This window comes from Gavia stellata, chromosome 2 (genome assembly GCF_030936135.1).
Source record: "Gavia stellata isolate bGavSte3 chromosome 2, bGavSte3.hap2, whole genome shotgun sequence".
Taxonomy (NCBI): Eukaryota; Metazoa; Chordata; class Aves; order Gaviiformes; family Gaviidae; genus Gavia; species Gavia stellata.
The window spans coordinates 113,223,412-113,248,781 of NC_082595.1; the positions used below are offsets into that span (position 1 = coordinate 113,223,412).

At 69.0% G+C, this 25,370-nt stretch overlaps 2 protein-coding genes across 2 annotated transcripts; both read left to right on the top strand.

The window, feature by feature from the left end:
• Positions 1–182: 182 nt before the first annotated feature.
• Positions 183–15,809, top strand: CAD (carbamoyl-phosphate synthetase 2, aspartate transcarbamylase, and dihydroorotase). The gene is given in 47 exon segments (XM_059835877.1): positions 183–267; positions 560–699; positions 1,812–1,941; positions 2,199–2,341; positions 2,583–2,724; positions 3,207–3,378; positions 3,457–3,642; positions 3,713–3,825; positions 4,019–4,164; positions 4,260–4,391; positions 4,622–4,855; positions 4,959–5,180; positions 5,569–5,757; positions 6,233–6,357; positions 6,457–6,590; positions 6,671–6,783; positions 6,882–7,132; positions 7,204–7,450; positions 7,576–7,674; positions 7,777–8,001; positions 8,095–8,277; positions 8,380–8,598; positions 8,700–8,867; positions 8,943–9,125; positions 9,211–9,315; positions 9,395–9,643; positions 9,903–9,984; positions 10,176–10,342; positions 10,474–10,638; positions 10,722–10,853; positions 10,951–11,152; positions 11,239–11,429; positions 11,504–11,644; positions 11,791–11,886; positions 11,959–11,969; positions 12,018–12,100; positions 12,777–12,821; positions 12,915–13,069; positions 13,197–13,271; positions 13,390–13,602; positions 13,843–13,968; positions 14,092–14,164; positions 14,167–14,246; positions 14,315–14,416; positions 14,568–14,643; positions 14,646–14,661; positions 15,707–15,809. Coding segments are annotated over 47 exon segments (6,669 nt in total).
• Positions 15,810–15,867: 58 nt separating this feature from the next.
• MPV17 (mitochondrial inner membrane protein MPV17) lies at positions 15,868–24,930 on the top strand. Its single transcript, XM_059835572.1, has 7 exons — positions 15,868–15,940; positions 20,275–20,390; positions 21,238–21,330; positions 21,691–21,786; positions 24,026–24,058; positions 24,254–24,306; positions 24,383–24,930. Exons 1-7 carry the CDS (start codon positions 15,868–15,870, stop codon positions 24,450–24,452), a joined length of 534 nt encoding a protein of 177 aa, XP_059691555.1. The 3' UTR covers positions 24,453–24,930.
• The last annotated feature ends 440 nt before the right edge of the window (positions 24,931–25,370 follow it).

Consider the following 25,370-nt stretch of genomic DNA (forward strand, 5'->3'; position numbering starts at 1 on the left):
GGTGCCGCGGCCGGGCCGCCGCGTGCTGCCCCGCCCCGCCCCGCCCCGCCCCGCCCCGCCGCGGGGGCCGTCCTGGCCCGGCCCCGCCCCGGATCCTGCTGCCGCCGCCGCCGCCGTGCACGCGTCTCACTCGGTCGCCGCCGCTGCCGCCGCGGAGCCGCCGGAGTGCACGTGGAGCCGCCATGGGCTGCCTGGTGCTGCAGGACGGGTCGGTGCTGCGCGGCCGCCTCTTCGGAGCCGTCGGGTCGGCCGCCGCCGGGGAAGTCGGTGAGTGCGGCGGGCGGGGCTGGACCGGGACCAGGTCCGGGACGGCGGCGGATGTCGGGGGGCGGCCCGAGCCCGGCGAGCGTCACCGGGAGGGGAGGGGGGGATGTCCGGCCTGGCCCGGGGACCCGCGCCCGCTCGGCGCCCCGCCGCTCGGCAGGAACCGGGGCTGGCCCAGCGCGCCGCGGACCGCAGGACCGTTAAGGTTGCCCGGGGCCCGGGTGCCTCCGCCGGCGGGACGGGGGGCGGCCGCGATGCTCCGTCCCTCCCCTCACCCCTCTCCCTGCACCCGCAGTCTTCCAGACCGGCATGGTGGGCTACCCCGAGGCCCTCACCGACCCCTCCTACAAGGCGCAGATCCTGGTGCTCACCTACCCGCTCGTCGGCAACTACGGCGTCCCCCGGGACGAGACGGACCCCTTCGGCCTCAGCAGGGTGAGGGAGCCGGCGGCGGGGCAGCGGGGCAGCCTGTCCCTGCAGCGGGGCCACCGCAGCACATGCAGCTGCCCAACCCGGCGCGTGGCTGGGTGGGACGGCGCGGGGTGCCACGGCGGGGGAGTGCCGGCCGCCACTGCGGCACGCAGCGGAGGTTTGACCCTAACGCCGTGGGGCCCAGAGCCAGCAGTGGGGCGCAGGGTGCTCCAGCCCACTGTGCTGCCAGGAGGGGCTGGGCAGAGTGGGGGAGAACCCCGTGCACTGGGATCGGGGGGCCCTCGCAGCACATGGGGAGCAGGGCCATGTGTCTGTCCTCGCCGGGGCTCCGTTGCAGGATGGGGGTCCCAGCCCCCCAGGGCAAGGCGGGGCCGGGGCAGGGCAGAGTAGCCCCTGCTGCCTGCGGGAGGCCCCCGACCCCTCCCAGCCCCTCCACCTCTGTGCTGCTGTCCTCCGGCCTCCCCTGCCCCCGGGGCAGAGTCCAGGCCCCGCTGCAGCAGTGCCGTGTCGGGCGTCCCCATGCTGACCCTGGGGGTCGTCCTGCCCAGCCCCGTCCCGCATTGGCGGGCCAGGAGCCCCTAGCCCCACTCTCACCTTTGGCAGCCCTCTCTGGGCCAGGGGCATGTGGGTCCCTGCTGAGGCCCAGCAGGCCCCGCTCCCAGGAACCAGAGCCCCAGTCCCATGGGACAGACGCACTGGCGTGTTTGGGGCTCCCCAGTGAGGCTGTGGCCCGGAGGGAGTGGTGCTTTCCCGTCTGCTAGTTCGTGCTGTGGCTGTGCCGAGCTGAGGGGTCCCGCAGTGCGGGCCGTGCTGGCCCATGGGCACCCCGTCCTGGGGCTCCCCCAGAGCTGGGGGCTCGGTTGGACAAAGCCTCAACTTGCAGGGCTGGGTGTGGGCCGAGGTGGGGGGGTGACAGCCCAGCATGTGGGGTGGCAGTGGGGGCTGGTCCTGTGCTGTGGGCCAGGGATGGGGTCCCTGTCCCATGGGGCTCCCCCAGCCCTGGGCTGTAGCCGTCCTGCTGTGCCCCACGGGGAAGGCCAAGCTGGGCACCCAAGGGGTGCACGGGGCTTCTCCCGGGGTGGTGACCGCACACCCGGCCATGCTCACCCCCACAGTGGTTCGAGTCCAGCAAGATCCACGTGGCTGCGCTGGTGGTGGGCGAGTGCTCGGAGACCCCCAGCCACTGGAGTGCATCCCGCTCCCTGGACCAGTGGCTGAAGGAGCAGAACATTCCTGGGCTGGAAGGTGGGACTGGGGAGACGGCAGGGTTGGGTTTGGGGTGGGGTGGGAACGGGGGGGTGGCTGTGGGGCAGCTGAGGGGCTGGCGCCCAGGGGGCAGTGAGTTCTGGACCGGACCTGTCCTTGCATTGAGATTTTCCCCCCCCACCCCACCCCGGGGGTCAATCCGGTGTCGGCGGTTGGGGGTGACAATGTTGCCGGGCCTCGGGGTCCTGCTCGGGGTGGGACGGGGCCACAGGGTTGTGTCTTACGGTCATCCACAGGGGTGGATACTCGGGCCCTGACAAAGAAGATCCGTGAGAAGGGGACGCTGCTGGGGAAGCTGGTGCCAGACGGGACCCCCGAGAAGAGCCTCTCCTTTGAGGACCCCAACAAGCGGCACCTGGTGCAGGAGGTGTCGCTGAAGGTAGGGCTGGGGGGCTGATGATGGTGGGGGGGCCGGGGGAGGGTGGTTGGGGGGCATGTGTGGGGATGGTGAGGGGGCCGGGGCAGTGGCTGAGGGGGCTGTCGCGCTGGGCTGGGGGGGTGGCTGGGGGTGCTGGCAGTGGGCTGGGGGGCATGGGGGTCGGCTGGAGGGGCAGCTGGGTCTGTGGAGGGCTGGTCCCAGCCTGGGGGGCTGGGGCGATCTGCACTCACCCCTCCCGCAGACACCCCGCGTGTTCAACCCCGGCGGGTCGCTGCGCATCACGGCAGTCGACTGCGGCCTCAAGTACAACCAAGTGCGGTGCCTGTGTGAGCGGGGGGCGGCTGTCACCGTGGTGCCCTGGAACCATCCGCTGGACACTGCAGGTGGAGTGGCAGTGGCCGGGGCCCTGCCGAGGGGTGGGGGACAGGGGCTGGAGCAGGGACTGTCTCCTTGGCCAGTGCTGGGGGCAGCAGGGAACCGTGTCCTGCTCCATGCCGTCGGGTCGGGGAGCCTTGATGTCATCCTTCCTGGGGGCTTGGGGGTTTGGGGCCCTTGGTGGGACCCCGCAGGGATGGAGGGGCAGAGGCTCGGGGTGCCTTGCTGTGATTGGGGTGGGGGGCTCTGGCCTGTGGCATCAGGGTGCCCTACTGTGACCCTGCATGGGGGGCCATGGGGGGGCTAGGGGGCCTTGCTGCCACCGGGATGGGGGTTGTGGCATCAGGGCACCTTGGTGTGACCCTGCTGGGGTGTTGGGGGGCTGTGGGCTTGGGGGGCCTTGCTACTAGGCTGCTGGTAGTGGGGAGACCTGCTGTGACCTTGGGGGGCCGGGGAGCCCCACTCTGACCCTGCTGCTCTCTCGGCACAGACTTTGATGGGCTGTTCATCAGCAATGGCCCCGGCGACCCGCAGCTCTGCCAGGAGACGGTGTCCAGCCTGCGCCAGGTGCTGGATGCGCCCCAGCCCAAGCCCATCTTTGGGATCTGCCTGGGGCACCAGCTGCTCTCCCTGGCCCTCGGCGCCTGCACCTACAAGATGAAGTGAGCAGGGGCTGGCACAGGGGTCACTGTGGGGTCCTGGCTGCCCAGTGCTGCCTGACACTTGTCCCGCCACCCTAGGTATGGGAACCGCGGGCACAACCAGCCGTGCCTGCATGAGGACACGCGGCGCTGCTTTATCACGGCGCAGAACCACGGCTTCGCAGTGGAGGCAGGCAGCCTGCCGCCCGGCTGGGCCCCGCTCTTCACCAATGCCAGCGACGGCTCCAACGAGGGCCTCGTCCACGAGCACAAGCCCTTCTTCAGGTGGGTGCAGGGTCGTGGCTGGGGGGGCTGGGGAAGCGCGGGGCTGTGCCCTGCCTGACCCCCTCTGCAGTGTCCAGTTTCACCCCGAGCACCGCGCCGGCCCCACGGACCTGGAGGGGCTCTTTGACGTTTTTGTGGAGGCAGCACGGGACCTGCGGAGCGGAGGTGGCAGCACCCGGACAGGTGGGTGTGGGGCAGGAGAGGGTGGCCAGGGCTGTGGGGCAAGGCTGAGTGCAGGGGCTGTGGGGCAAGGCTGAGTGCAGGGGCCATGGGCAGGACCGTGGGGCAGGGGCTGTGGGCGGTGTGCCGGGCTGTGGGGCTGGGGCTGTGCACGGGAGTATGTGTGGCCCCAGTGTGACTCGTCCCCCCCACCCAGTGCGGGAGCGCCTGCGGGACTGGCTGACCTATGATGAGGTGCCGGCGGGGGACCAGGGTGCGGCCCGGCCCCGCAAGGTGCTGATCCTGGGCTCCGGCGGCCTCTCCATCGGGCAGGCAGGCGAGTTCGACTACTCGGGGTCACAGGTGAGCGCCCACCCCGGGGGCACGGGTGGTGGTGGGGGTCACCAAGGGGGTGCGGGCCTGAGGCCGCCAGCTGTGACCCCTTTGCTCCCCGTAAGGCCATCAAAGCACTGAAGGAGGAGAATATCCAGACAGTGCTGATCAACCCCAACATCGCCACAGTGCAGACTTCCAAGGGGCTGGCGGACAAGGTCTACTTCCTTCCCATCACCCCTGAGTACGTCACCCAGGTGAGCACCCTGGGGTGCCAGTTGGGAGAGCGGATGTTTTGGGGGGCACAGGGATGGGGGGCTGGGGACTGCCTGGAGGGTAAGAAGCTGCCTGGGGGGCTGTGGGGTGGTGGAGGGGCTCATACATGGAGGGTTAGGGGCTGACAGGGAGGCGCTTGGGGGGCGGCAGCTGGAGTGTGCATTCTGTGGGGCTGCCGTGGGTCCCTGCCCTACTGCCCGGTGCCCCCCAGGTGATCCGGAACGAGCGCCCCGACGGGGTACTGCTGACCTTCGGGGGCCAGACAGCCCTCAACTGCGGCGTGGAACTCACCAAGGCGGGTGTGCTGGAGCGGTACCACGTGCGGGTGCTGGGCACCCCTGTCACGTCCATCGAAATGACAGAGGATCGCAAGGTCTTCGTGGAGAAGATGGAGGAGATCGGGGAGCATGTGGCACCCAGCGAGGCCGCTGCCTCCCTGGAGCAGGTCTGGGGGTGGGACTGGGGGTGGTCGTGAGGCAGAGTGGGGGCAGCTCCCAGACAGGGTGCTGTCCTTCCTGCTCCCATCGTGACCCCGTTACTCTCCGCAGGCACAGGCAGCGGCCGAGCGGTTGGGGTACCCGGTGCTGGTGCGCTCCGCCTACGCCCTCGGGGGCCTGGGCTCCGGCTTTGCCAACACCCGGGAGGAACTGGTGGCTCTGGTGAGCCAGGCTTTCACCCACACCTCCCAGGTCCTGGTGGACAAGTCCCTGAAGGGCTGGAAGGAGATCGAGTATGAGGTGGTGCGGGATGCCTACAACAACTGTGTCACGGTATGGGATGGGGGAGACCCCCCAGGCCTCTGCTGGGGGGGAATTCATGGAGGAGCGGGTGTTGGGTCAGGGGCTCCTGCTGGACCCCATCCCCATGGAGGGCTCCCCAGCTCCTCCTGTGGTGCCATCACAGCTGCTGGGAGCTGTGCCCCTTGAGCCAGACCTCCGGCACCCGCTGTGCTGTGGGGGGGCTGCAACACATGGCGTGTCCCAGGGGCTTGTGTTCAAGCCCTGGCTGTGCAGGGGAGCCCCCATTGCTCCCCAGAGCAGGGGAGGAGGCGGTGGGAGCCAGGAGGGACCCGCCTGGGGCAGCAGCAGCTGGGAACATGCACGGGCAGCGTGTGGGGGTCGGCACCTCAGCAGCCCACGGTGACCCCGCTGCTGCCAGGTGTGCAACATGGAGAACCTGGACCCGCTGGGCATCCACACGGGCGAGTCCATCGTGGTGGCGCCCAGCCAGACCCTCAACGACTCGGAGTACTTCATGCTGCGGCGCACAGCCGTGAAGGTGGTGCAGCACCTGGGCATCGTGGGCGAGTGCAACATCCAGTTTGCCTTGAACCCTGAGTCGGAGCAGGTGAGTGCGGCCCCTCAAGGGCCCCGGCTGCAGCTCTCCCTTCCGACAACCCTGGCCAGCCCTGCCCTGGGAGAGCCCAGGTCCGGGTCCTGCCCAGCGCTCCTCTTGCGGGGCTGTGCCTCACCAGCCTCCCCGGGCCGTGGTGCCCGGTGTCCCTGGGGCCAGAGGGTCTCGTCATGTCCGTGGCTCAGGCAGCCTCCATGAGCGCAGCAAGGCGCAGGGTCTTTCAGTCCCGGCACCGTGTGCACGCGTGGTCCTTGGGTGGTCTCTGCCCAGCTCCATCCCGCTGCAGCCGTCAGCGATGGCTGCCCTCCCGTTTGGTCCCCGTCGCTATTTGTGCCCTCCATGCACTAGCGGCTCTTCAGTGCCAGCCGAGCACTGGGCAGCAGAGAGCTGCGCTGCTGGCGCCCGGCCTCATGCTGCGGGGGCCACATCCTGCACCGCCCCACTAACCCTGCTCACCTGCTGCCTGCAGTACTACATCATCGAGGTGAACGCCCGGCTCTCCCGCAGCTCGGCCCTGGCCAGCAAGGCCACCGGCTACCCCCTGGCTTATGTGGCTGCCAAGCTGGCCCTGGGCATCCCCCTGCCCCTCCTCAGGTAATGACCCCACTGGGGTGCGGGATGGGGCGCTCTCCAGCTGGCTTCGCACCCCCCTGGTGGGACAGTCCCCGCCACTGAACCCCGTCCCCTCCCCAGGAACTCCGTCACCAACTCCACCACAGCCAACTTCGAGCCCAGCCTGGACTACTGCGTGGTGAAGATCCCACGCTGGGACCTCAGCAAGTTCCTGCGTGTCAGCACCAAGATTGGCAGCTCCATGAAGAGCGTGGGTGAGCGTGGGGCGGGCGGGCAGCACGGGTGGGCAGCATGGGTGGGTGCAGGGTCCGGCCGCTCATGGCCCCATCCACAGGGGAGGTCATGGCCATCGGGAGGAACTTCGAGGAGGCTTTCCAGAAGGCGCTGAGGATGGTGGACGAGAACTGCGTGGGCTTTGATCATACTGTGAAGCCGGCCTCAGACGTGGTGAGCGTTGGGGTCTGGGGCGGGGGGCTGCCAGTGCAGTTGGGGGGGAGGCGGCCATCGGCCCCCGTCCCAGCCCCGCTCACCCCCCGGCCCGGCAGGAGCTGGAGACACCAACAGACAAGCGGATCTTTGTGCTGGCGGCTGCGCTACGGGCTGGCTACTCCATCGAGCGGCTCTACGAGCTGACCAAGATTGACCGCTGGTTCTTGCACAAGATGAAGAACATCACAGACCATGCGGTGCTGCTGGAGTCGTACCGTGAGGAGCAGAGCACCATGCCGCCCGCTGTGCTCAAGCGGGCCAAGCAGCTCGGCTTCTCCGACAAGCAGGTTGCCCTGGCTGTGCTCAGGTAATGCAGGGAGGGGGCAGCCCTGCTCTGCGCCCTGGCCCGTGTCCTGGCACTCACCCTGCCCCTCGCAGCACCGAGCTGGCCGTGCGGAAGATGCGGCGTGACCTGAAGATCCTGCCGGTGGTGAAGCAGATCGACACTGTGGCGGCAGAGTGGCCGGCCCAAACCAACTACCTCTATCTGACCTACAACGGCACCGAGCACGACCTGGCCTTCCGTGAGCCCCACGTCATGGTCATCGGCTCTGGTGTCTACCGCATTGGCAGCAGCGTCGAGTTCGACTGGTGCGCTGTCGGCTGCATCCAGGAGCTCCGCAAGGTCAGCTGGGCCCCAGCACCCCGTGGGGTCGGCGGGTCGGGCATCCCTGGTCAGAGGATGGGGCCAGGGAGGAGCGGGGTGCCCCGGGGGGACCTTGGCCTCACCTCGTCCCTCTGCCCCTGCAGATGGGCTTCAAGACGATCATGGTGAACTACAACCCTGAGACGGTGAGCACCGACTACGACATGTGCGACCGCCTGTACTTTGATGAGATCTCCTTTGAGGTGAGCGGGGCTGGGGCCCTTGCCTGCCGTGGGGCTGGGGCAGGGTGAGGGCTGCTGTGGCCCCTGGCCCAGCCAATCCCCCTGCCCCATGCGGTGCTGCAGGTGGTGATGGACATCTATGAGCTGGAGAATCCCGAGGGCGTGATCCTGTCCATGGGCGGGCAGCTGCCCAACAACATTGCCATGGCCCTGCACCGGCAGCAGTGCCGCATCCTGGGCACCTCCCCGGAGGCCATCGATTCAGCTGAGAACCGCTTCAAGTTCTCCCGCCTGCTCGACTCCATCGGCATCAGCCAGCCCCTCTGGAAGGAGCTTTCCGACATGGAGGTGGGGGTCATGGGGGGCTGCTGAGGGTGGCAGGGCTGCTCGAGGGGGGACCAGCCCTCGGCACATCCCCTGAGGATGCTGGCTCTCCTGCAGTCGGCCAAGCACTTCTGCTGCAAGGTGGGGTACCCCTGTGTCGTTCGCCCTTCCTACGTGCTGAGTGGTGCTGCCATGAACGTGGCCTACTCGGACAGCGACCTGGAGAAGTTCCTGAGCAATGCTGTGGCCGTGTCCAAGGAGCAGCCTGTTGTCATCTCCAAGTTCATCCAGGAGGCCAAGGTCCATCCAGGAGGCTGCTCCGGCCCTGGGGCACCCCCAGTCCCTGCAAAAGCACCATTCCGCTACCCCAGTGCCGGGCTGTGACCGTGTTCCTGCTCGCAGGAGATCGACGTGGACGCGGTGGCCTGTGACGGCGTGGTGGTGGCCATCGCCATATCGGAGCATGTGGAGAACGCCGGGGTGCACTCGGGTGATGCCACGCTGGTGACGCCCCCCCAGGACATCACCCCCAAGACGCTGGAGCGCATCAAGGCCATTGTCCATGCTGTCGGGCAGGAGCTGCAGGTCACCGGGCCCTTCAACCTGCAGCTTATCGCCAAGGTACCCCAGCTGGGGACGGGGGCCGCACCGGGCTGGCACGGTGACAGCGGGAGGGCACCCTGCAGCCGCAGATGAGCCTCACGCTGTCCCTTCTCCCCCAGGACGACCAGCTGAAGGTGATTGAGTGCAACGTCCGCGTCTCCCGCTCCTTTCCCTTTGTCTCCAAGACCCTGGGGGTGGACCTGGTGGCTCTGGCCAGCCAGGTGATCATGGGTGAGGATGTGGAGCCTGTGGGGCTGATGACGGGCACAGGCATCGTCGGTGTCAAGGTGAGTAGGGGCTGCAGGGGCCGGGCCGGGCTGGGGCGTGTGGCCGGGCAGCCCCTGAGCCCCCTGTGCCCCCAGGTGCCCCAGTTCTCCTTCTCGCGCCTGGCGGGCGCTGACGTGGTGCTGGGCGTGGAGATGACCAGCACAGGCGAGGTGGCCTGCTTCGGGGAGAACCGCTGCGAGGCTTACCTGAAGGCTATGCTCAGCACCGGCTTCAAGATCCCCAAGAAGAACATCCTGTTGACCATCGGCAGCTATAAGGTACCTGGGGTTGGGGTTGGGGTTGGGGTTGGGGTTGGGGTTGGGCCCCCCCTCCATCCTCTGACCAACCCTGAGGTCGTTGCAGAACAAGAGCGAACTGCTGCCCACGGTGCGGACCCTGGAGAGCCTCGGCTACAAGCTGTACGCCAGCCTCGGCACTGCTGACTTCTACACCGAGCATGGCATCAAGGTTGGGGCTGGGGGTCTGGCAGGGGCTGGGGGCACCCCTGGGGGAGGTGCGGGGCCCTGATGGCCGTTGCTGCTGGCAGGTGATGGCTGTGGACTGGCACTTCGAGGAGGCAGACAGCAGTGAGGCTGGCGCCCGGGAGACCCAGCGCAGCATCCTGGACTACCTGGCCGAGAACCACTTTGAGATGGTCATCAACCTCTCAATGCGCAACTCCGGGGGCCGCCGGCTCTCCTCCTTCGTCACCAAGGGATACCGCACCCGGCGCCTGGCTGTCGACTACTCCGTGCCACTCATCATCGACATCAAGTGCACCAAGCTCTTTGTGGAGGTGGGCTGGGGCACGTGGGGGCCCAAGGGATGTGGGTGCAGGTGAGGGAGCAAAGCGGGGGCTGGGGTAGGAAAATCCTGTTTTGGATAGTGTGGGATGGGCGATGTACATGGGCATTGCTATGGGAGGGTCGTTTTTGGGGTGTGGCTTAGGCAGACATCCTCATCCTGGCCCCATCCTCATCCTGGCCCCATTCCTGAGCTCTGGCCCCACATACCCCTGCAAGATGGGTCCTGCCTCACAGCTGCCGTCTCTGCAGGCACTGGGCCAGATCGGGGCAGCCCCCCCGCTGAAAATGCACGTCGACTGCATGACGTCCCAGAAACTCATCCGCCTGCCAGGTAGGTGGGACCGGGGCCGTGGCAGGGGCCGCAGGCTCCGAGGGCCCAGTGTGGAGCTGGGGCAGCACCGGGAGCCAGGCTGGGGGCTCCGAGGGTGCTGTGGGGAGAGGAGATGTTTCCCTGCGCTGCCGGGGTGTCCCGTGTACCCCGTGGCTGGGGCCTGCCCGTGCTGACACTGCTCTACTCCCCAGGCCTGATCGACATCCATGTCCACCTCCGTGAGCCGGGCGGCACGCACAAGGAGGACTTTGCATCGGGCACAGCAGCCGCCCTGGCCGGGGGCATCACTATGGTGTGCGCCATGCCCAACACCAGCCCTGCTGTCACCGATGCTGCCTCTTTTGCCCTGGCGCAGAAGGTGAGGGGCTGCCGCTGCCTGGCCCGATGCCCATGTCCCCTCCCCAGGTGCTGAGATGCCGGCTGCCGTGCGCTCGCTGCCCGCGGTGGGGCTGGCCACAGCCTGGCAACCTCTGCCTCTCGTCCCCGCAGCTGGCCGAGGCCGGGGCCCGCTGTGACTTCGCCCTCTTCCTGGGTGCTTCCTCGGAGAATGCCAGCTTGCTGGGCCCCCTGGCCGGGGCGGCTGCCGGGCTCAAGATGTACCTGAATGACACCTTCTCCAGTCTGCGGATGGACGACGTGTCGCTGTGGATGGAGGTGAGCCGTGGCGGGCAGGGGCTGGCGCAGGACCGGAGCCGGCACCCGGCACTGGTGCCCACCAGCCTCGTCCCCACCCCCAGCACTTCGAGCAGTGGCCGCGTCATCTGCCCGTTGTGGCACATGCGGAGCGGCAGACGGTGGCTGCTGTCCTGATGGTGGCCCAGCTGTACCAGCGTCCCGTGCACATCTGCCACGTGGCCCGCAGGGAGGAGGTGAGTGGCAGGACCCAGGGACGCGGCAGAGGGACTGTGGGCCGTGGTGACGGGGTGCGGGGCCGTTTGGGGCCGCCCCTCACTGTGGCTCCCCCAGATCCTCCTCATCAAGGCAGCGAAGCAGAAGGGGATCCCGGTGACATGCGAGGTGGCCCCGCATCACCTCTTCCTGTGCCGGGATGACCTGGGGCGCCTCGGGGAGGGGCGAGCGGCCGTGCGGCCAGCGCTGGGCACCCGCCAGGACGTGGAGGCACTCTGGGAGAACATGGACACTATCGACTGCTTTGCCACAGACCATGGTGAGCCCTGGGGGACGGCAGCTACGGGGCGAGAGCACAGTGTAGGGATGGCAGTGGGTCCCACAGTGACTGGCCCCGTCCCGCAGCCCCCCACACGCTGGAGGAGAAGCAGGGGCAGGAGCCACCCCCCGGCTACCCTGGCCTGGAGACGATGCTGCCGCTGCTGCTGACGGCCGTCTCTGAGGGGCGGCTCACCGTGGAGGATGTCGTCCAGCGCCTCTATGAGAACCCCCGCAAGATCTTTGGGCTGCCCGCACAGGAAGACACCTACGTGGAGGTGGGTCCCTGCCTGCTCACCCCCGATCCAGCCCCGGCCCCGGACCCACTGCCTTTGACCCACTGTCCTGGCAGGTGGACTTGGAGCACGAGTGGATCATCCCCAGCCACACGGCCTTCTCCAAGGCACGCTGGACGCCCTTTGAGGGCATGAAGGTGAAGGGGACGGTGCGGAGGGTGGTCCTGCGCGGGGAGGTCGCCTACATCGACGGGCAGGTAAGGCCCCAGCTCCCCCGGGGTCCCCCAGCTCCCCCGGGGTCCCCCAGCTCCCCCGGGGTCCCCCATCACCAACCCCATCACCAACCCCATCACCAACCCCATCACCAACCCCATCACCAACCCCATCACCCCCACGGCCGCAGGTGCTGGTGCCCCCCGGCTATGGACAGGACGTGAAGAAATGGCCCTCGGGAGCTGTGCTGGCACCGCATGCGGCCCCTGGCAAGGAGAGCACGAAGGTACCGGGCTTCACGGGGCTGGGAGAGGGCGTCCCTGCCGTGCCCTGGCTCCAGCTCGGCTTCTCCTTGCAGACCCCCGAGCGGCCCCGGCACGTGGCAGCTGGAGAGACGCTGCGCAGCCGAGCCTCCAGCCCCCGCCGGGCTGGCCCTGGGGGCGAGGGGCGCTTCCACCTCCCGCCCCGCATCCACCGGGCCTCCGACCCCGGGCTGCCAGGTAGGGGGGGCGGGCAGCGTGGCGCGGCGGAGCACGGCGAGCGGGGCGGTGGGGCAGTGAGCGTGCTGCCCCAGGGCTGGGTCTGGGGCCGCGGCTGGGCGGCCCCGCTGATGCTGGCCCTTGTGTCCCGTTCAGCGTTCCGGAGGCTGGGAGCCGCGCACCGCCCGGGCGCCCGAGGCACCGGTAATGTCGGGGGGGACACTCACTCAATGAGACGCGGCCGTACTAATGGCACTAACCATAGCCAATGAGTGCATCCCTTCCCCCAGGTGCCGCGCTGGCCCCGGGCCACCCGCGCTGCCCCGGCACAGGCCCCTTTCCCCACCGTGTGATGGGGCCGGGCACCGTGGGACAGGGCACAGCTGCGCCTGCCTGCTCCCCTCCCGCCCCAGCCCGCACGGCACCTCGGGGACCCCTCGCCTGCCAGTGTGATTTGGGTTGCGTCTGATCGGGTTTTGTGGGGCGCACGGGGAGAGGGGCGCAGCACCGCGCTGGGGCTTGGCCCGCCCCGTCTCTGGGTGGCCGTGGCCTTGGCGTCAGGCCCTGCAGTGCTTTCACCCAGTGCTGCGAGTGCCAGGAGGGCTGTGCCGTGCTGGCAGCACCCCGGGAGAGCGGGGCCCGGGGTGCCGCAGCCACCCGCACCCTCTAACGCTGCCGCTCCTCTCTCCCACCCCAGCCGAGGACACCCGTGAAAAGGCCGGCAGGAAGGTGGTGGAGGCAGGTGAGTGCCCCGGGGGTCCGGGGGCCCACGGCAGGCGGGCTGGGCTCCGCAGGACCACCCACGCAGGCTGACCGGCTGCTCTCGGTAGCGCAGATCCAGCTGTGATCCAGGACAGCTACTTCTACCCACCGGGCCCCCTCCCACGCCAGGCGTCCCCCCAGGGTGTGCCCCACTTCCAGACCTCCCCGCTGCTGCACCCCCTCGTTGGGCAGCACGTCCTCTCCGTCCAGCAGTTCTCCAAGGAGCAGGTGCCCGGGCTGGTGGCGGGCACTGGGGCCGTGGGCACCCGTATGAGTGCGGGGGACGCAGTGCCTTGTGCGCCCCGGCCGAGTCCTGGTGCCATGCACGCCCCGGCTGAGCCGCCTCTCCCCGCAGATGTCGCATCTGTTCAACGTGGCGCACACCCTGCGCATGCTGGTGCAGAAGGAGCGGAGCCTGGACATCCTCAAGGTGAGCCAGGCATGGGGCAGCTGCCCGGCCCCCCGGGCACCCTGAGCAAAAGCGTAGGAGCCCTGTTCTGGGCACGAGTGCCCCTGGGCTGCCTGAGGTGATGGCGCGGTCCCCGCAGGGCAAGGTGATGGCGTCCATGTTCTACGAGGCGAGCACGCGGACCAGCAGCTCCTTTGCGGCGGCCATGAGCCGGCTCGGCGGCTCTGTCCTGTCCTTCTCGGAGGCCACATCCTCAGTGCAGAAGGGCGAGTCGCTGGCCGACTCTGTGCAGACCATGTGCTGCTACGCCGATGTGCTGGTGCTGCGGCACCCCCAGCCGGGCGCCGTGGAGGTGAGAGGGGCTGGTGGGGCTGTCCCCTGCCTGCTCCAGGGCCGGGGGCGGCCACATCCTGCCCTGAAGGTGTTGGGGGTCCTGCCCTGGTGGTGGGGTTGGTGACCTGTGCTGTGGGGCAGGGCCGTGTTCCCCAGTGGGGCAGGCTGGGGAGGTGACAGGAACAGGAGCCAGGTCCTGCCCCAGTGGCGCTGGCGGGGGCCGCGTCCTGCCTGCTCTCAGCCCTGCCTGTGCTCCCAGCTGGCCGCCAAGCACTGTCGCAAGCCCGTGATCAACGCCGGGGACGGAGTGGGGGAGCACCCCACGCAGGCACTGCTGGACATCTTCACCATCCGCGAGGAGCTGGGCACTGTCAATGGCATGACGGTAAGGCGTTGGGGGCTGGGGGGGGCCATGCCCGTCCCCACCACAGTGCTGCGGGACTGAAGGGCGGTGCCCGGGGCTGGGGGGCCGTCAGGCACCATGGGTGGGGCTGACGGCTCTCCCCAGATCACCATGGTGGGCGACCTGAAGCATGGGCGCACAGTGCACTCCCTGGCTCGCCTGCTCACCCAGTACCGTGTCACCTGCGCTACGTGACCCCCCCTGGCCTCCGCATGCCCCCTGACATCACCAGCTTCGTGGCCTCCAAGGGTATCAAGCAGGTGAGCAGGCGGGGTGGGGGGGCAGGTCCCCCCTTGCCCCCCTGGCCCTGCTGACGGTGCCACCCCAGGAGGAGTTTGGGAGCATTGAGGAGGCGCTGCCGGACACTGACGTGCTCTACATGACCCGCATCCAGAAGGAGCGCTTCCACGTGGCCGAGGAGTACGAGGCCGTGAGTAGGGCGCGGTGGGAGGGGACCCCAGGTCTCGCCCTGGTGTGGGGACGGCAGCCTTCTGCCCTCCGCGGGGTGGGGGCTTCGGGCATGGAGCTCAGGGCTGTGTCCTGTCCCGTTCAGGGCTGTGTCCTGTCCCGCCCCCCCCCAGTGCTTCGGGCAGTTCATCCTCACACCCCACATCATGACCCGGGCCAAGGAGAAGATGGTGGTGATGCACCCCCTGCCCGCGTCAACGAGATCAGGTGGGGACGGGGGGGGGGCTGGGGTGCACTGGGCAGGGGGTGTCTGCGGAGTGCTGGGTGGGGTTGGGGGGACAAGGGCTGCAGTGTGCTGGCTTGGGGGGGCTCGGGGGGCTGTGGGCTGCGGTGTGTTGGGTGGGGAGGGGAGCTGGGGGGGGCTCGGGGGGCTGGGGCTGTGGTGTGCAGGGGGGCTGGGGGGGTTGTGGCTGTGGTGTGTTGGGTGGGGAGGGGAGCTGGGGGGCTGCGGTGTGCTGGGCGGGAGAGGAGCTGGGGGGCTGCGGTGTGCTGGGCGGGGAGGGGAGCTGGGGGGGCTGCGGTGTGCTGGGCGGGGAGGGAGCTGGGGGGCTGCGGTGTGCTGGGCGGGGAGGGGAGCTGGGGGGGCTGCGGTGTGCTGGGCGGGGAGGGGAGCTGGGGGGCTCGGGGGGCTGTGGGCTGCGGTGTGCTGGGGGGGCTTGGGGGGGGTTGTGGGCTGTGGTGTGTTGGGTGGGGAGGGAGAGGAGCTGGGGGGCTCAGGGTCTGGGGGGCTGCGGTGTGCTGGGTGGGGAGGGGAGCTGGGGGGCTCGGGGGCTGTGGGCTGCGGTGTTCTGGGGGGGCTTGGGGGGGTTGTGGGCTGCGGTGTTCTGGGGGGCTTGGGGGGGTTGTGGGCTGCGGTGTGCTGGGCGGGGAGGGGAGCTGGGGGGCTGGGGGGCTGCGGTGTGCTGGGCGGGAGGGGAGCTGGGGGGCTGGGGGGCTGCGGTGTGCTGGCAGGGAGGGGAGCTGGGGGGGCTCGGGGGGCTGGGTGGGGAGAGGAGCTGGGGGGGCTCAGGGTCTGGGGGGGCTGCGGTGTGCTGGGTGGGGAGGGGAGCTGGGGGGGCTCGGGGTCTGGGGGGGTTGGGGGCTGCGGTGTGCTGGCTCGGAGGCGTCAGGGGCGGGGGTGTCTCGTCCCCGGGGGTCCGAGGGGGGCTCGGGGGGGTCAGGGGCGGGGGTCCCTCCTCCCCGGGGGGTCCCTCCTCCCCAGGCGCGTCCCTGCCGCGCTGCCGCCTTGACGTGGCTGACGTCACTTCCGCAGCGTGGAGGTGGACTCGGACCCGCGCGCCGCGTACTTCCGGCAGGCGGAGAACGGGATGTACATGCGGATGGCGCTGCTGGCCACCGTCCTGGGCCGCTACTGAGCCAATAAACGCCTCACTCTGCCGCGCCGCGGCCTCATCGCGCCGCGCCGGGCGGGCCATGGCGGCGCTGTGGAGGGGCTGCGGGCGGCTGCTGGCGCGGCGGCCGTGGGCTGCACAGGCGCTCACCGCCGGTAAGGGCCGGGCCGGGCCGGGGCGGGCCCCCCCCCCCCCCCCAGCGGCAGCCCTACCGCGCCGGGGCCTGCCCCCCCTCCCCCTGCAGCTGGGCGCGCGGCCCCCCACCCCCACCCTACCCCCCGGCTCGGGGCCCGTCCCCGCCGCCTACAGAGCCCCCGCCATTCCCTCCCCGCCATTCCCTCCCCGCCATTCCCTCCCCGCCATTCCCTCCCCGCCATTCCCTCCCCGCTGTGGCACAGGGTGCCATCACCCCGCTGCTCCGGGCACTGTCAGCCCTGGGGGGAAGCAGGGCCGGACCCCACAGGCTGGGGGGGCTCCCGGTGCCTCAGGGGTCCATCTTCAGCGGGGAGGAGGTGCTGCCATTCCCCCAGGCTCAGGGCTGGGAGATGCCGTAAATCCGTCCAGCGCTGGCAGGCAGCTCCGCGTGCCCCAAGGATGCTCTCCGTGTGCAGGCAGCTGCTGCGGGCAGGGACGCTCCTGCCTGCGCTGGCTCAGGGCTCACAGACCTGAGCAACAGGCACCTCTGCCTCCCCACCCCACCCGTGCGGGCTGGGGCCGGGTGGCAGGAAAGCTCATCCTGCCTGGGCCACGTGTGCATGGAGCTGTGCGGGGAGGGTGGGGTGTGAGCTGGCTGGGAGTGGGGTCCCTCCGCACTCCCCTCCGCACTCCCCTCCGCACTCCCCTCCGCACTCCCCTCCGCACTCCCCGCTTGCAGGCTTTTCTGCTGCCATGGCTCCCCCACCAGCCGTGCTGCTTGCAAGTAACCAGCCAAGGATGCCAGAAAAGCACAACCGTGGGGTCTGGGGCTGCCCTGTTGTGCCAGGGAGCCGGTGGGGGGAGGCTCAGCTTGGCGTGCAGCCGCTAGCCCTCCTCCCTGCTGCCCACGGGGGTGGCGGCACGTCCCCCTGCCTACCAGGCTGTTGGGGTCCTGCCAGACCACCTCACTGTTCTGCTGCTATTTTTATCTGATTTGATGGAGTCTATTGCCTGGCACTTGCTGCACTGTGTGCTGCTGTGCTGCGCATCCCCCCTTGATTTCTGGAGGGAGGCCAAGGCAGAGCTGGGAGGGCTGCCCAGGTCCGGCCCTTGCCCTCCCCTGCAGCCCCTGTCCACGGCCCCGGCCTGGCTCCAGGCTCCAGCTCTGCCTGTTGCTTCTTCACGTTGGGGCTGCTCTGCCCTGCTGAGGCGCAGCCACCCTGTTCCTCAGGGCCCTGGGAGCGTGGGCCGTGCCCTTGGGGTGCGCAATGGCCCAGCACAGTCACTCTGTGTGGGTGGTTGGCCCAGCGCTGGATGTGGTTCCTGTGGCCAAGAAGAGGCTCTGCCTGCGGTGGGGGCCCAGGCTCAGCCCCTGGGCCACAGTGCAAGGCCGTAATGGTGGGAGCACGGCCATTCCTCCAGGACAGGGACAGCCCTTGCCAGAGGCCAAGCTTTCCTGCTCTCCTTGTAGCTTCAGCAAGTAATTACCCCCATCCAAGGCCAGGCCCAGCCCCTCGCTGCGGGCTGTGCCGTGGTCGGTGCGGAGGCTCCCCGGGCAGCCGCAGGAGGGCTGGGCAGATCCCAGCCTCCAGCTCTGCCTTTGCTGCTTCCAGAGCTGCTGGTGCTGCCCTTTCCCCAGTGCTGCTGTTCCGCCAGACAGCAGAGCCGCCAGCTGGGCCAGGCCAGGGAGGTTTGCTGGGAGTTGGCTGTGCCTGGTGTGTCCAGCCCTGCTCGCCTGCTGAATCCCTGTCCCGCCTGGCAGTGAGAGCTGTAGGGTCAGGCAGGGCTTTGCCTCCTGCATCCCAGGCCCTGGGCCAGGATGCCAGCAGGGCCTGGGCACAGCAGGCAGCAGCACGTGCCCGCAGCAGTGACCTTGCTGTCCCTGCCTGTGGAGAGCAGCCCCACGCTCCCGTGGTGGCGATGCAGCCTCCAGCTGCCAGCCGGCGAGGCCTGCGGGGGATGCAGACGGTGTGGCCTACTTAGGCTTGGGCCTGTTTCAAAGTCCTCTGGCCGCAGGAGCAGCAGCCTGCGGGATGGGCCAGGCACACCCCAGCTCCTGGGCTCAGCCTGGCTGGGGGCAGCATGCTGCCTGCCCGCAGCACCGCTCTGCACCAAGCAGACAAAGTGCCTCCCAGCAGCCCCAGGCTAAAGAGCTCTCGCCCTTCTTAACAGCTGCATCCAGTGCTCCCGTGCTCTTCCCAGCCCAGGGCAGGACGTTGCAGCGGCAGCAGGGCCCGGCAGAGCTGCGGGGTCGGCTGGGGGACGGTTGCTGTGTTTGTGGCATGAGGCACAGCTGGGGGCTCCAGCCCTGTGCCAGAGCAGTGGCAGGGCTATGCCCGTGTCGTCCTGGGGCAGGCACAGTGCAGGGGGCGAGTGGTGCTGGTGCCAGCCTGGGCGAGAGAAGTCGTCGCGAGGGGCTTGATCCGGTCACGCGCCCGGGCCTGGGCAGGGGTGCGCAGACAGGCCTGTCCTCCCTGGCAGCCCTGGCGTTGCTTCATCACTGCCGGGCACTGCGCCCAGAGCCTTCGGCACTGAATGAGTAACACTGGCGCTGCCGGCTGCACTTTCTCAATGAGCACTGTGCGGGGGGAGCGTGCCTGTGCCTAGTGGGAAGGCTGCCCATGGGAAGCAGGCAGCCAGTACTTCTGCCTCGCTGGCCTGGGGTCCTCTGCCTGCCACCATCCCCTGCGCTGCCACAGCCCTTGGCTGGTGGGGGCCGCTCTGCTGTGCAGTGGGGTGCAGTGGCTCTCGGGCCTGGGGGCAGAGGCTCAGCCCTTGGGGGCTGCATTGGTCTGGGGTGGGAGATGGAGCTGGTGACACAGTGGCAGGAGATGCTGCCAGGAGCATGGCAGCTCCGTGGGCTGCGGAGGCCAGGCCAGCCCTCCCGGCCCTGCCGGGGCACATCCAGCCCAGCTGGCCTTGGCTGAGGCCCCGGCTCCCACACGGTCTCCTGGGCTGCCTCCAGGCTCCACCGGCCGTCCCAGCTGTGCTGGGCTGGGTCCAGCCCCTGCCCGCAGGCTCCCAGAGGCCATGCTGCGGCCCTGGTCCACGTGGCTGGTGTGAGGGGCTGCAGAGCTGGGCCCGCGCCTCTCCCCTTGCGCGTGATGGGTGGGGACAGCACCTGCCGTAAGGCACAATCCGTCTGCAGGTACCGGGGAGGCGGCGTGCGTGCTCCCCTATGCAGCCTGGGGACTGCGGCCCTTTGGCTGGGACCTGCTCCCTGCAGCGCTGCTGCGGGCTGTCGTAGAGATTGATGGCCCCAGGAGGGAGGGAGCAAGTGGCAGGAGCCGGGCGCTGCTGGGGACGCACCCGGGGCTCTGCCACCCCTTGTCCACGAGGAGCTGCTCGCAGAGACCCTCCGGGCAGGGCTTGCCCTGAGCTGGCAGTGTGGTTGGGGCTGCTGGGAGGAGGGGGGCTGCTGGGGCCGCCAGTCCCCCAGACAAGGGCTTGCTGGGTTCAGGGTTTCCAAGAACGGAGCAGAATCACAGCGGGGCTGGAGACCTGCCTGGGAACCGTCCTGGGAGGAGCAGGGGGAACAAGCAGGGAGCTCACAAAGGCTGGGGGAAGGAGCGCTGGGCCAGCCGAGTTGCGTCGAAGAGGTCAAGGGTGTAGGATGGAGCAGGAGCTGCCAAAGGCCCAGCTGAGCTGCCAGAGGCCCCGTGGGGGACGCGCACAGCAGAAGGTCCCTCACACTGATATGGAAACAAGGCAAGGAGCCGTGCCAGCAGCTGGGCAGCGGTGAGGAGCTGGGCCAGCCCTGGTGCCCGGTGAGCCGTGCCTGCCTGTCCTGGCTGCTGGTAGCAGCAGCGCTGCTGGGTGGGGGCGGCACAGGCAGAGAGTGGCTTTCCAAGGAAGGGGATCATGGTTGGCAGAGTTTGCGTGGCGCTCAGGGAGAGGCTTCAGGGAGCACAAAGCTCGGGCTTGGGAGAGGCCACGGCAGGGAGTGCAGCCGGCTGGCTGCGCAGGCAGCAGCCAGGTAGGCTCTGTCCCAAAAGCCGTGGGCACCATGGGCCCCGAGTGACAGATCATCCCTGTGTCAGAGGTGTGGGGAGATGGTGCAGCCAGGCACCATTTCAGCCAGAGACGCTGTCTCGTCCCAAGAGCAGCCCGAGATGCTTGGCTGCTGTGGGAGGACCTGTGCTGTGGGGTGGGTGCAGGCAGCCTTGGTGCAGGGCGGCGGGGGAGCTGCCGGGACGGACCCGCTCAGGGCCAGAGCAGACTCAGGTCTTCCCGGGGCAGTGGGGCCGCAGGCAGGCGGAGGCAGCACTCGGGCAGCGGCTGTTGGCAGGGCGCTCCGGGGTCTCGCTCTGCCCTGGTGCGCAGTGGCCACCTGAGTGGGCTGTGCTGGTCGCAGGGGCCCTCATGGGAGTTGGGGACGTGATCGCACAGCAGCTGGTGGAGAGGCGGGGTCTGCGCGGGCACCAGGGCCCCCGGACACTGAAGATGATGACGATTGGCTTCTGCTTTGTGGTGAGTGCCAGCGCACGGGCTCTGCAGCACACGTGTGATGGGGTGGGATGGAGGGCTGTTTTGGCAGGGTGAGACCATGGTGCCTGGCTGTGAGCTGGGCCACTCTGGTGTCACCTCCAGCAGCCGCAGGCAGAGCTGGCTCCCCTGGAGGAGGAGCGCCCTGTCCCTGCGGCCAGCTGCGGGTGCGGGCACCCCTGGCTGCACTGCAGGATGGGACGGGGCCGGCAGCCTCTGTCCGTGCAGCCCGGCCACTCATGCCCATCCCTGCTGCGCATGCCAGCCCCTGGGGAGGTTTCACTTGGCAGGAGGATGACTCCACACCCAAGGGTGCAAATGTGCTTTGCTCCACTGTATGCGACAAGGCTGGATCCTGACCCATCAGCTCCTGTGCTCCGGGGAGGGTGTTGGGCCCAGTGTCCTGTGCCGGTGGCTCGGGCAGGAACAGTCCTGGGTGGCACTGGCACAGCTGGGGTCCCCCTGCCACGGAGCCCTGCCTGGTGTGTCAGGCATGAAGCCCTGCAGCTGCCCGGCTGGATCAGGCCCCTGGCTGCCCTGTGCTGGCGCTGCCCTTGTGCTGGTGCTGGTGCTGCCTGGCGGAGTGCTCTAGGAGGGATGAAGCGAGGGCTCCGGCATCCCTGCATCCAACCTGTCCGGGGGGGACTGCCCCACAGCAGTGCAGGGCTTAGCAAGGGAGAGACACAGCCCGGGAGGGGAGGCAGGACAGGCCCCGGTCCCTGTGTTCCAGGGCCAGGGCAGGGCCATGTAACCAGCTCTGGAGACCCCCCAGCCCTGACGCCCCGCGGCCCGGGAGAGCGGGACGCTGCCTCTCACCACCTGGCTCCGGCAGGGCCCCGTCGTGGGTGGATGGTACAAGATCCTGGATCAGCTCATCCCGGGGACCACAAAAGTCGTGGCTGTGAAGAAGATGGTCCTGGACCAGGTTGGTGCCACGTGGTTGAGGGTGCCTGTGCGAGGCTGGTGCAGCAGGACGGGGCGGTAGGTTCAGCCACGTGTCCGTGGGCAGGTTTCCATCCCACTCCGAGAGCCCCAGCTCCTGAGGCCAGGGCCAGCCCCGATGCGGTGGAGGGCTGGGGTGGACAGAGTTGCAGAGGGGCCACCTTGGCCTGGCCTTGGACCCATCCGGAGGCCCCATGGTGGTGCCCATCCCTCCGTATGGCCCGGTGCTGGGGAGCAGCAGGCTGGGCCTGTGCCCCACCGCGCACGCCCCTTGCCCTGTGCTCCGGGCCCAGCTCCAAGCACCGCAGGCTCCTCGGCATTGGCTCTGACTCCTCTCTTGCAGGGGGGTTTTGCACCATGTTTCCTTGGCTGCTTCCTCGCCATCACAGGGGCGATGAACGGTCTGTCAGCAGAGGAGAACTGGTCCAAGATCCAGCAGGTACGTGCTGCTTCCCTGGGACGGCGTGGGGCCACCGGCAGCTGGGGCGCCTTGGCAGCTCCTCCCGGTGCATCGGCACTGCCGGCTGCTCCCATTTGTGCTCGTGCCCATGCCCATGCTCAGGTGCGGCCCCCTCCCAACATCAACTGCGTGCCCCCAGCTCTACCGTCATGCTCCCGTCCTCAGCCTGGCCCACAGCTCCATCGTGCCCCGGGACCCAAGCGCAGAGCCGGCTCTGCAGGTGTCCCATGGCCGGGGTAGGGAGGCATCCGCCCCACTGCTGCGGGGCACGGAGCAGCGCTCTGCCTGGCTGGGGCCCAGGGGTGTGGAGGGCAGGTCCTGCTAGGCTTGGCACTGGGTCCCAGGGCCCTGGGGGCATCGGGTGCCTGGTGCTTCCAGTCCTCTGGGTGCTGGTGTCAGGGCTGTTCCCTGGGGCATAGCTCTCTAGGGTCCCGCCTGGGCTGGGGCAGCCAGGTGCCTGGTGCCATCTGGTTCCCTGCACGCGTTCCGGCCCCTCTCCTGGCTGTGTCTCCAGAGCCATTACTGAGATGGCTCCCATTAGCAGCAATTGCTGGAAACCAGTGCAAAAGCTGAGTCAGTGTGTCCGGAGCGTGAGTCATCAGGGAGTTGGGTGACCACCCACCGCGGGATGAGGCACACCAGGGGTGGTCGGGTGGCTGCCCAGGGGGTGCGCAGCTCCGGCACTCGCACGCTGATGGCTGCCGGGGCTGTGTGTGAAGGGCCCCAGCCCAGCCGGGCCCTCTGTCCCCCGCTGTGAGCTGGGGGTGTTGCCGCAGCCGGGACAGCAGCTGCTGCCCCGGGGCCAGAGCTCTGCCTAGGGTGCCATCACCCAGAGCTCTTTCCTCTGGGTGCACCCACCAGGCACTGGCCAGCTGCGGGTGTGTGTGTCAGCAGAGACCTTTCCTGCCCCTTCTCCTGCCCTGGAGCAGCAAATCCTGGGGGAGGACTGAATTACCTCTTCTTTCTCCTGGCTTTGCAAGAGCAGCAACCAGGCTGCGAGGTGTTTTGAGACACCCCAGAGGCACACAGAGACTGGTCCTCAGCACCGGCAGCACCCCTGAGCGCTCCCATCTGCCCCAGCTGCATCTCGACCAGGTCGTGCCACGTATCTTGCCTTGCCTCCCCCAGGGAAACCTGCCAGGGCCTGAGCGTGGTGGTGGGTGATTCCTGTGAGCCATGGCTCCCAGCCGATGCCCTGCCCTGGGAGGGGGCTGAGCTGGGCTGGGGGCCGGGCAGCGGCGGCTGGCAGCCACCTTCACCCCTGGCTTGGGGCGCATCCATCTTTCCCCACACAGAGGAAGCGTCAGCAGAGCATCCATCACCCCTGCGCCCGCTCTACCTGTTCTGGGCTGCCGGCCAGTGCCAGGAGGAGGCCGGACTCCCGGCTGAGTCACAGCCAGGCTGGATGAGGGACTTGTCCTGCTGCCGTGGGGCAGGGCTGCGGCACGGCCACGGGTGCAGCACGAGGACAGGGCAGCGCATCGGGCTTCCAGGGCAGCTGCCCCAGCTTGGTGCCCTCTCCGTCCCTGCCCTGTGGTGCCTGGAAGGGGGCTCAGGGGACGCGGGGCCGGATGGGGGCTCACAGCCTGCACCAAGGAGAGGAGCCAACTGCCTCTCCCTTTCCCGCTCTGCCCGAGTCTGCTGCAGGCGCCCTAGCTGACCGCCTGCCCTCCCAGCGCCTTATCCTGCCCCGTGCCAGCCCCTTCTCTCCTCCTGGGCTTGCCTGGGCAGGGCAGCGTGTGGTGGCTCGGCTGTGGCACCGTGGGCCACGTCAGCAGCAGAAAGGGCTCTTGGTGGGGACAGAGCAGTGGCGGATGCCCTCTCCCTCCCACTCCGTGCTTGCTCCACGTGGGCATGGCTCTAGGAAGGGGGCAGGCAGGGGCTGCGGGGGCCCCGTGCTGGTGGCCCCATGCTGCTGGCCCTCTGCGTGCTCACAGCCTCTGCCTGCAGCCCAGCCTGCCTCCACCTCGGGTTGCGGGCATCTCTTTGGAGACGCTCCTGAGCCGTTCCTGCTGGTGCCAGCTGTGGGCCCTGCTGCTGGAGCCAGCCGCCCTCAGCAGCCCCAGCCTCTGCCCACGGCAGCTGGGGCCTCCCCGGGCCAGTGCAAGCAGCCACCCCTGCCACGGCTGCGGCCGGCTGTGTGGCAGAGCTGGGTGTCCGCAGCAGTTAGGTGGCCGCGGGTCCGTGCTGCGCGCTCACAGCCTCCCTTCTCCCCCAGGACTACGTGGACGCCCTGCTGACCAACTACTGCGTAAGTGCGGGTGCACCCTGCCCTAGTGCTGTGCTGGCCGTGCCCCCCGGCCGGGCTCCTCTGTGCCCCTGTCCCTGTCCCCCACCTCAGGGGCCTCCGTGGGCTCGGTTGGATGCCCTGAATGCCTGGGCAGAGGTGGGCATGGGATGGGGGTGCTGGTGGGGCCCCCTCACCTCCGTCTCCTTCTCTGCCCAGATCTGGCCACCAGTGCAAATCGCAAACTTCTACTTCGTGCCCCTGAAGCACAGGTAGTAACGCGGCCGTGGCCCCAGCTCCCCGGCTCCTGGAGCCCGTGGCTGTGGACCCTGTCCTCTCTGTCCGCAGGCTGGCTGTCGTCCAGTGCGTTGCCATCGTCTGGAACTGCTACCTTTCCTGGAAAGCAAACCGGGTGTGAGGGGGGAAGCCGTGTCCCCTCCCTGCTCCCCCACCAGCATGCTGCCGGACTCTGCCCCACATCTGCAGCCCTTGGAAGAGGTGCCCGTGGCCACGGATGGGGATGAGATACACAGGGTGCTGACAGCACCCATCCCACTCTCTCCTCGGGGAATCCCCATCGCCTGCAGCTACAGCCCCCGTTGCTCCAGGGACACACGGAGAAGATGGCGTTGGGTCCACCCCGAGATGGGCTGGTGCCTGGGGCTGCTCTGGGTCCGCCAGCCTGCCGTGCCATGAGGCAGCTCTGACGCCCAACATGCTTCTCTGTCCGTGCTCGCTCCTCTCCCCGGCCTGTGGTCCTGCACGAGGGGTGTTCCTGCCCCGGGCATTGCTCTGTCCTTCCCCAGCGTGGCTCTCAGGGAGGGCGAGGAGCTGGAGTGGCGCAGGCCCAGTGCACTTCCCCTGAAAATGGGGTTTTCTGTAGCTCTGCCACGGACAGTTGGAGCACCCAATAAATGGCGTTTTTCCTTCTTGATTCTTGTGACACTTGAGCTCGTGGCCCTCCGTCCTGTGCCGGGGCCTGTGCAGAAGTGGTTTCAGGCCCATCATTCCTGTGCTCGCAGAGCTGCTGGCAGCTCTCCTGTCCCCTTGGTGGGGCGGAGACTGGGAGCTGCTCTCCCAGCCGGCAGGCAGGTGAGCAGGGCCTTGGAGCAGGGGCAGAGCGACGGCTCTGCTCTCTGCCTGTTCCCCCAGGAGCTGAGTATGTGGCCGTGGTGCTGGCACCGTGCATGGGGCTGGGGCGCGACAGTGCTGAGCAGCTCGGGTTGCTGGGGGTGGGCTACCCCAGCTGTCTTGGTGAAGGGGGGGGTCTGGCAGAGCATGGATGGTGGCTTAGGGGCTCATCACGTCCCACTGTAGCTGTTTCATGGGTTGTGAT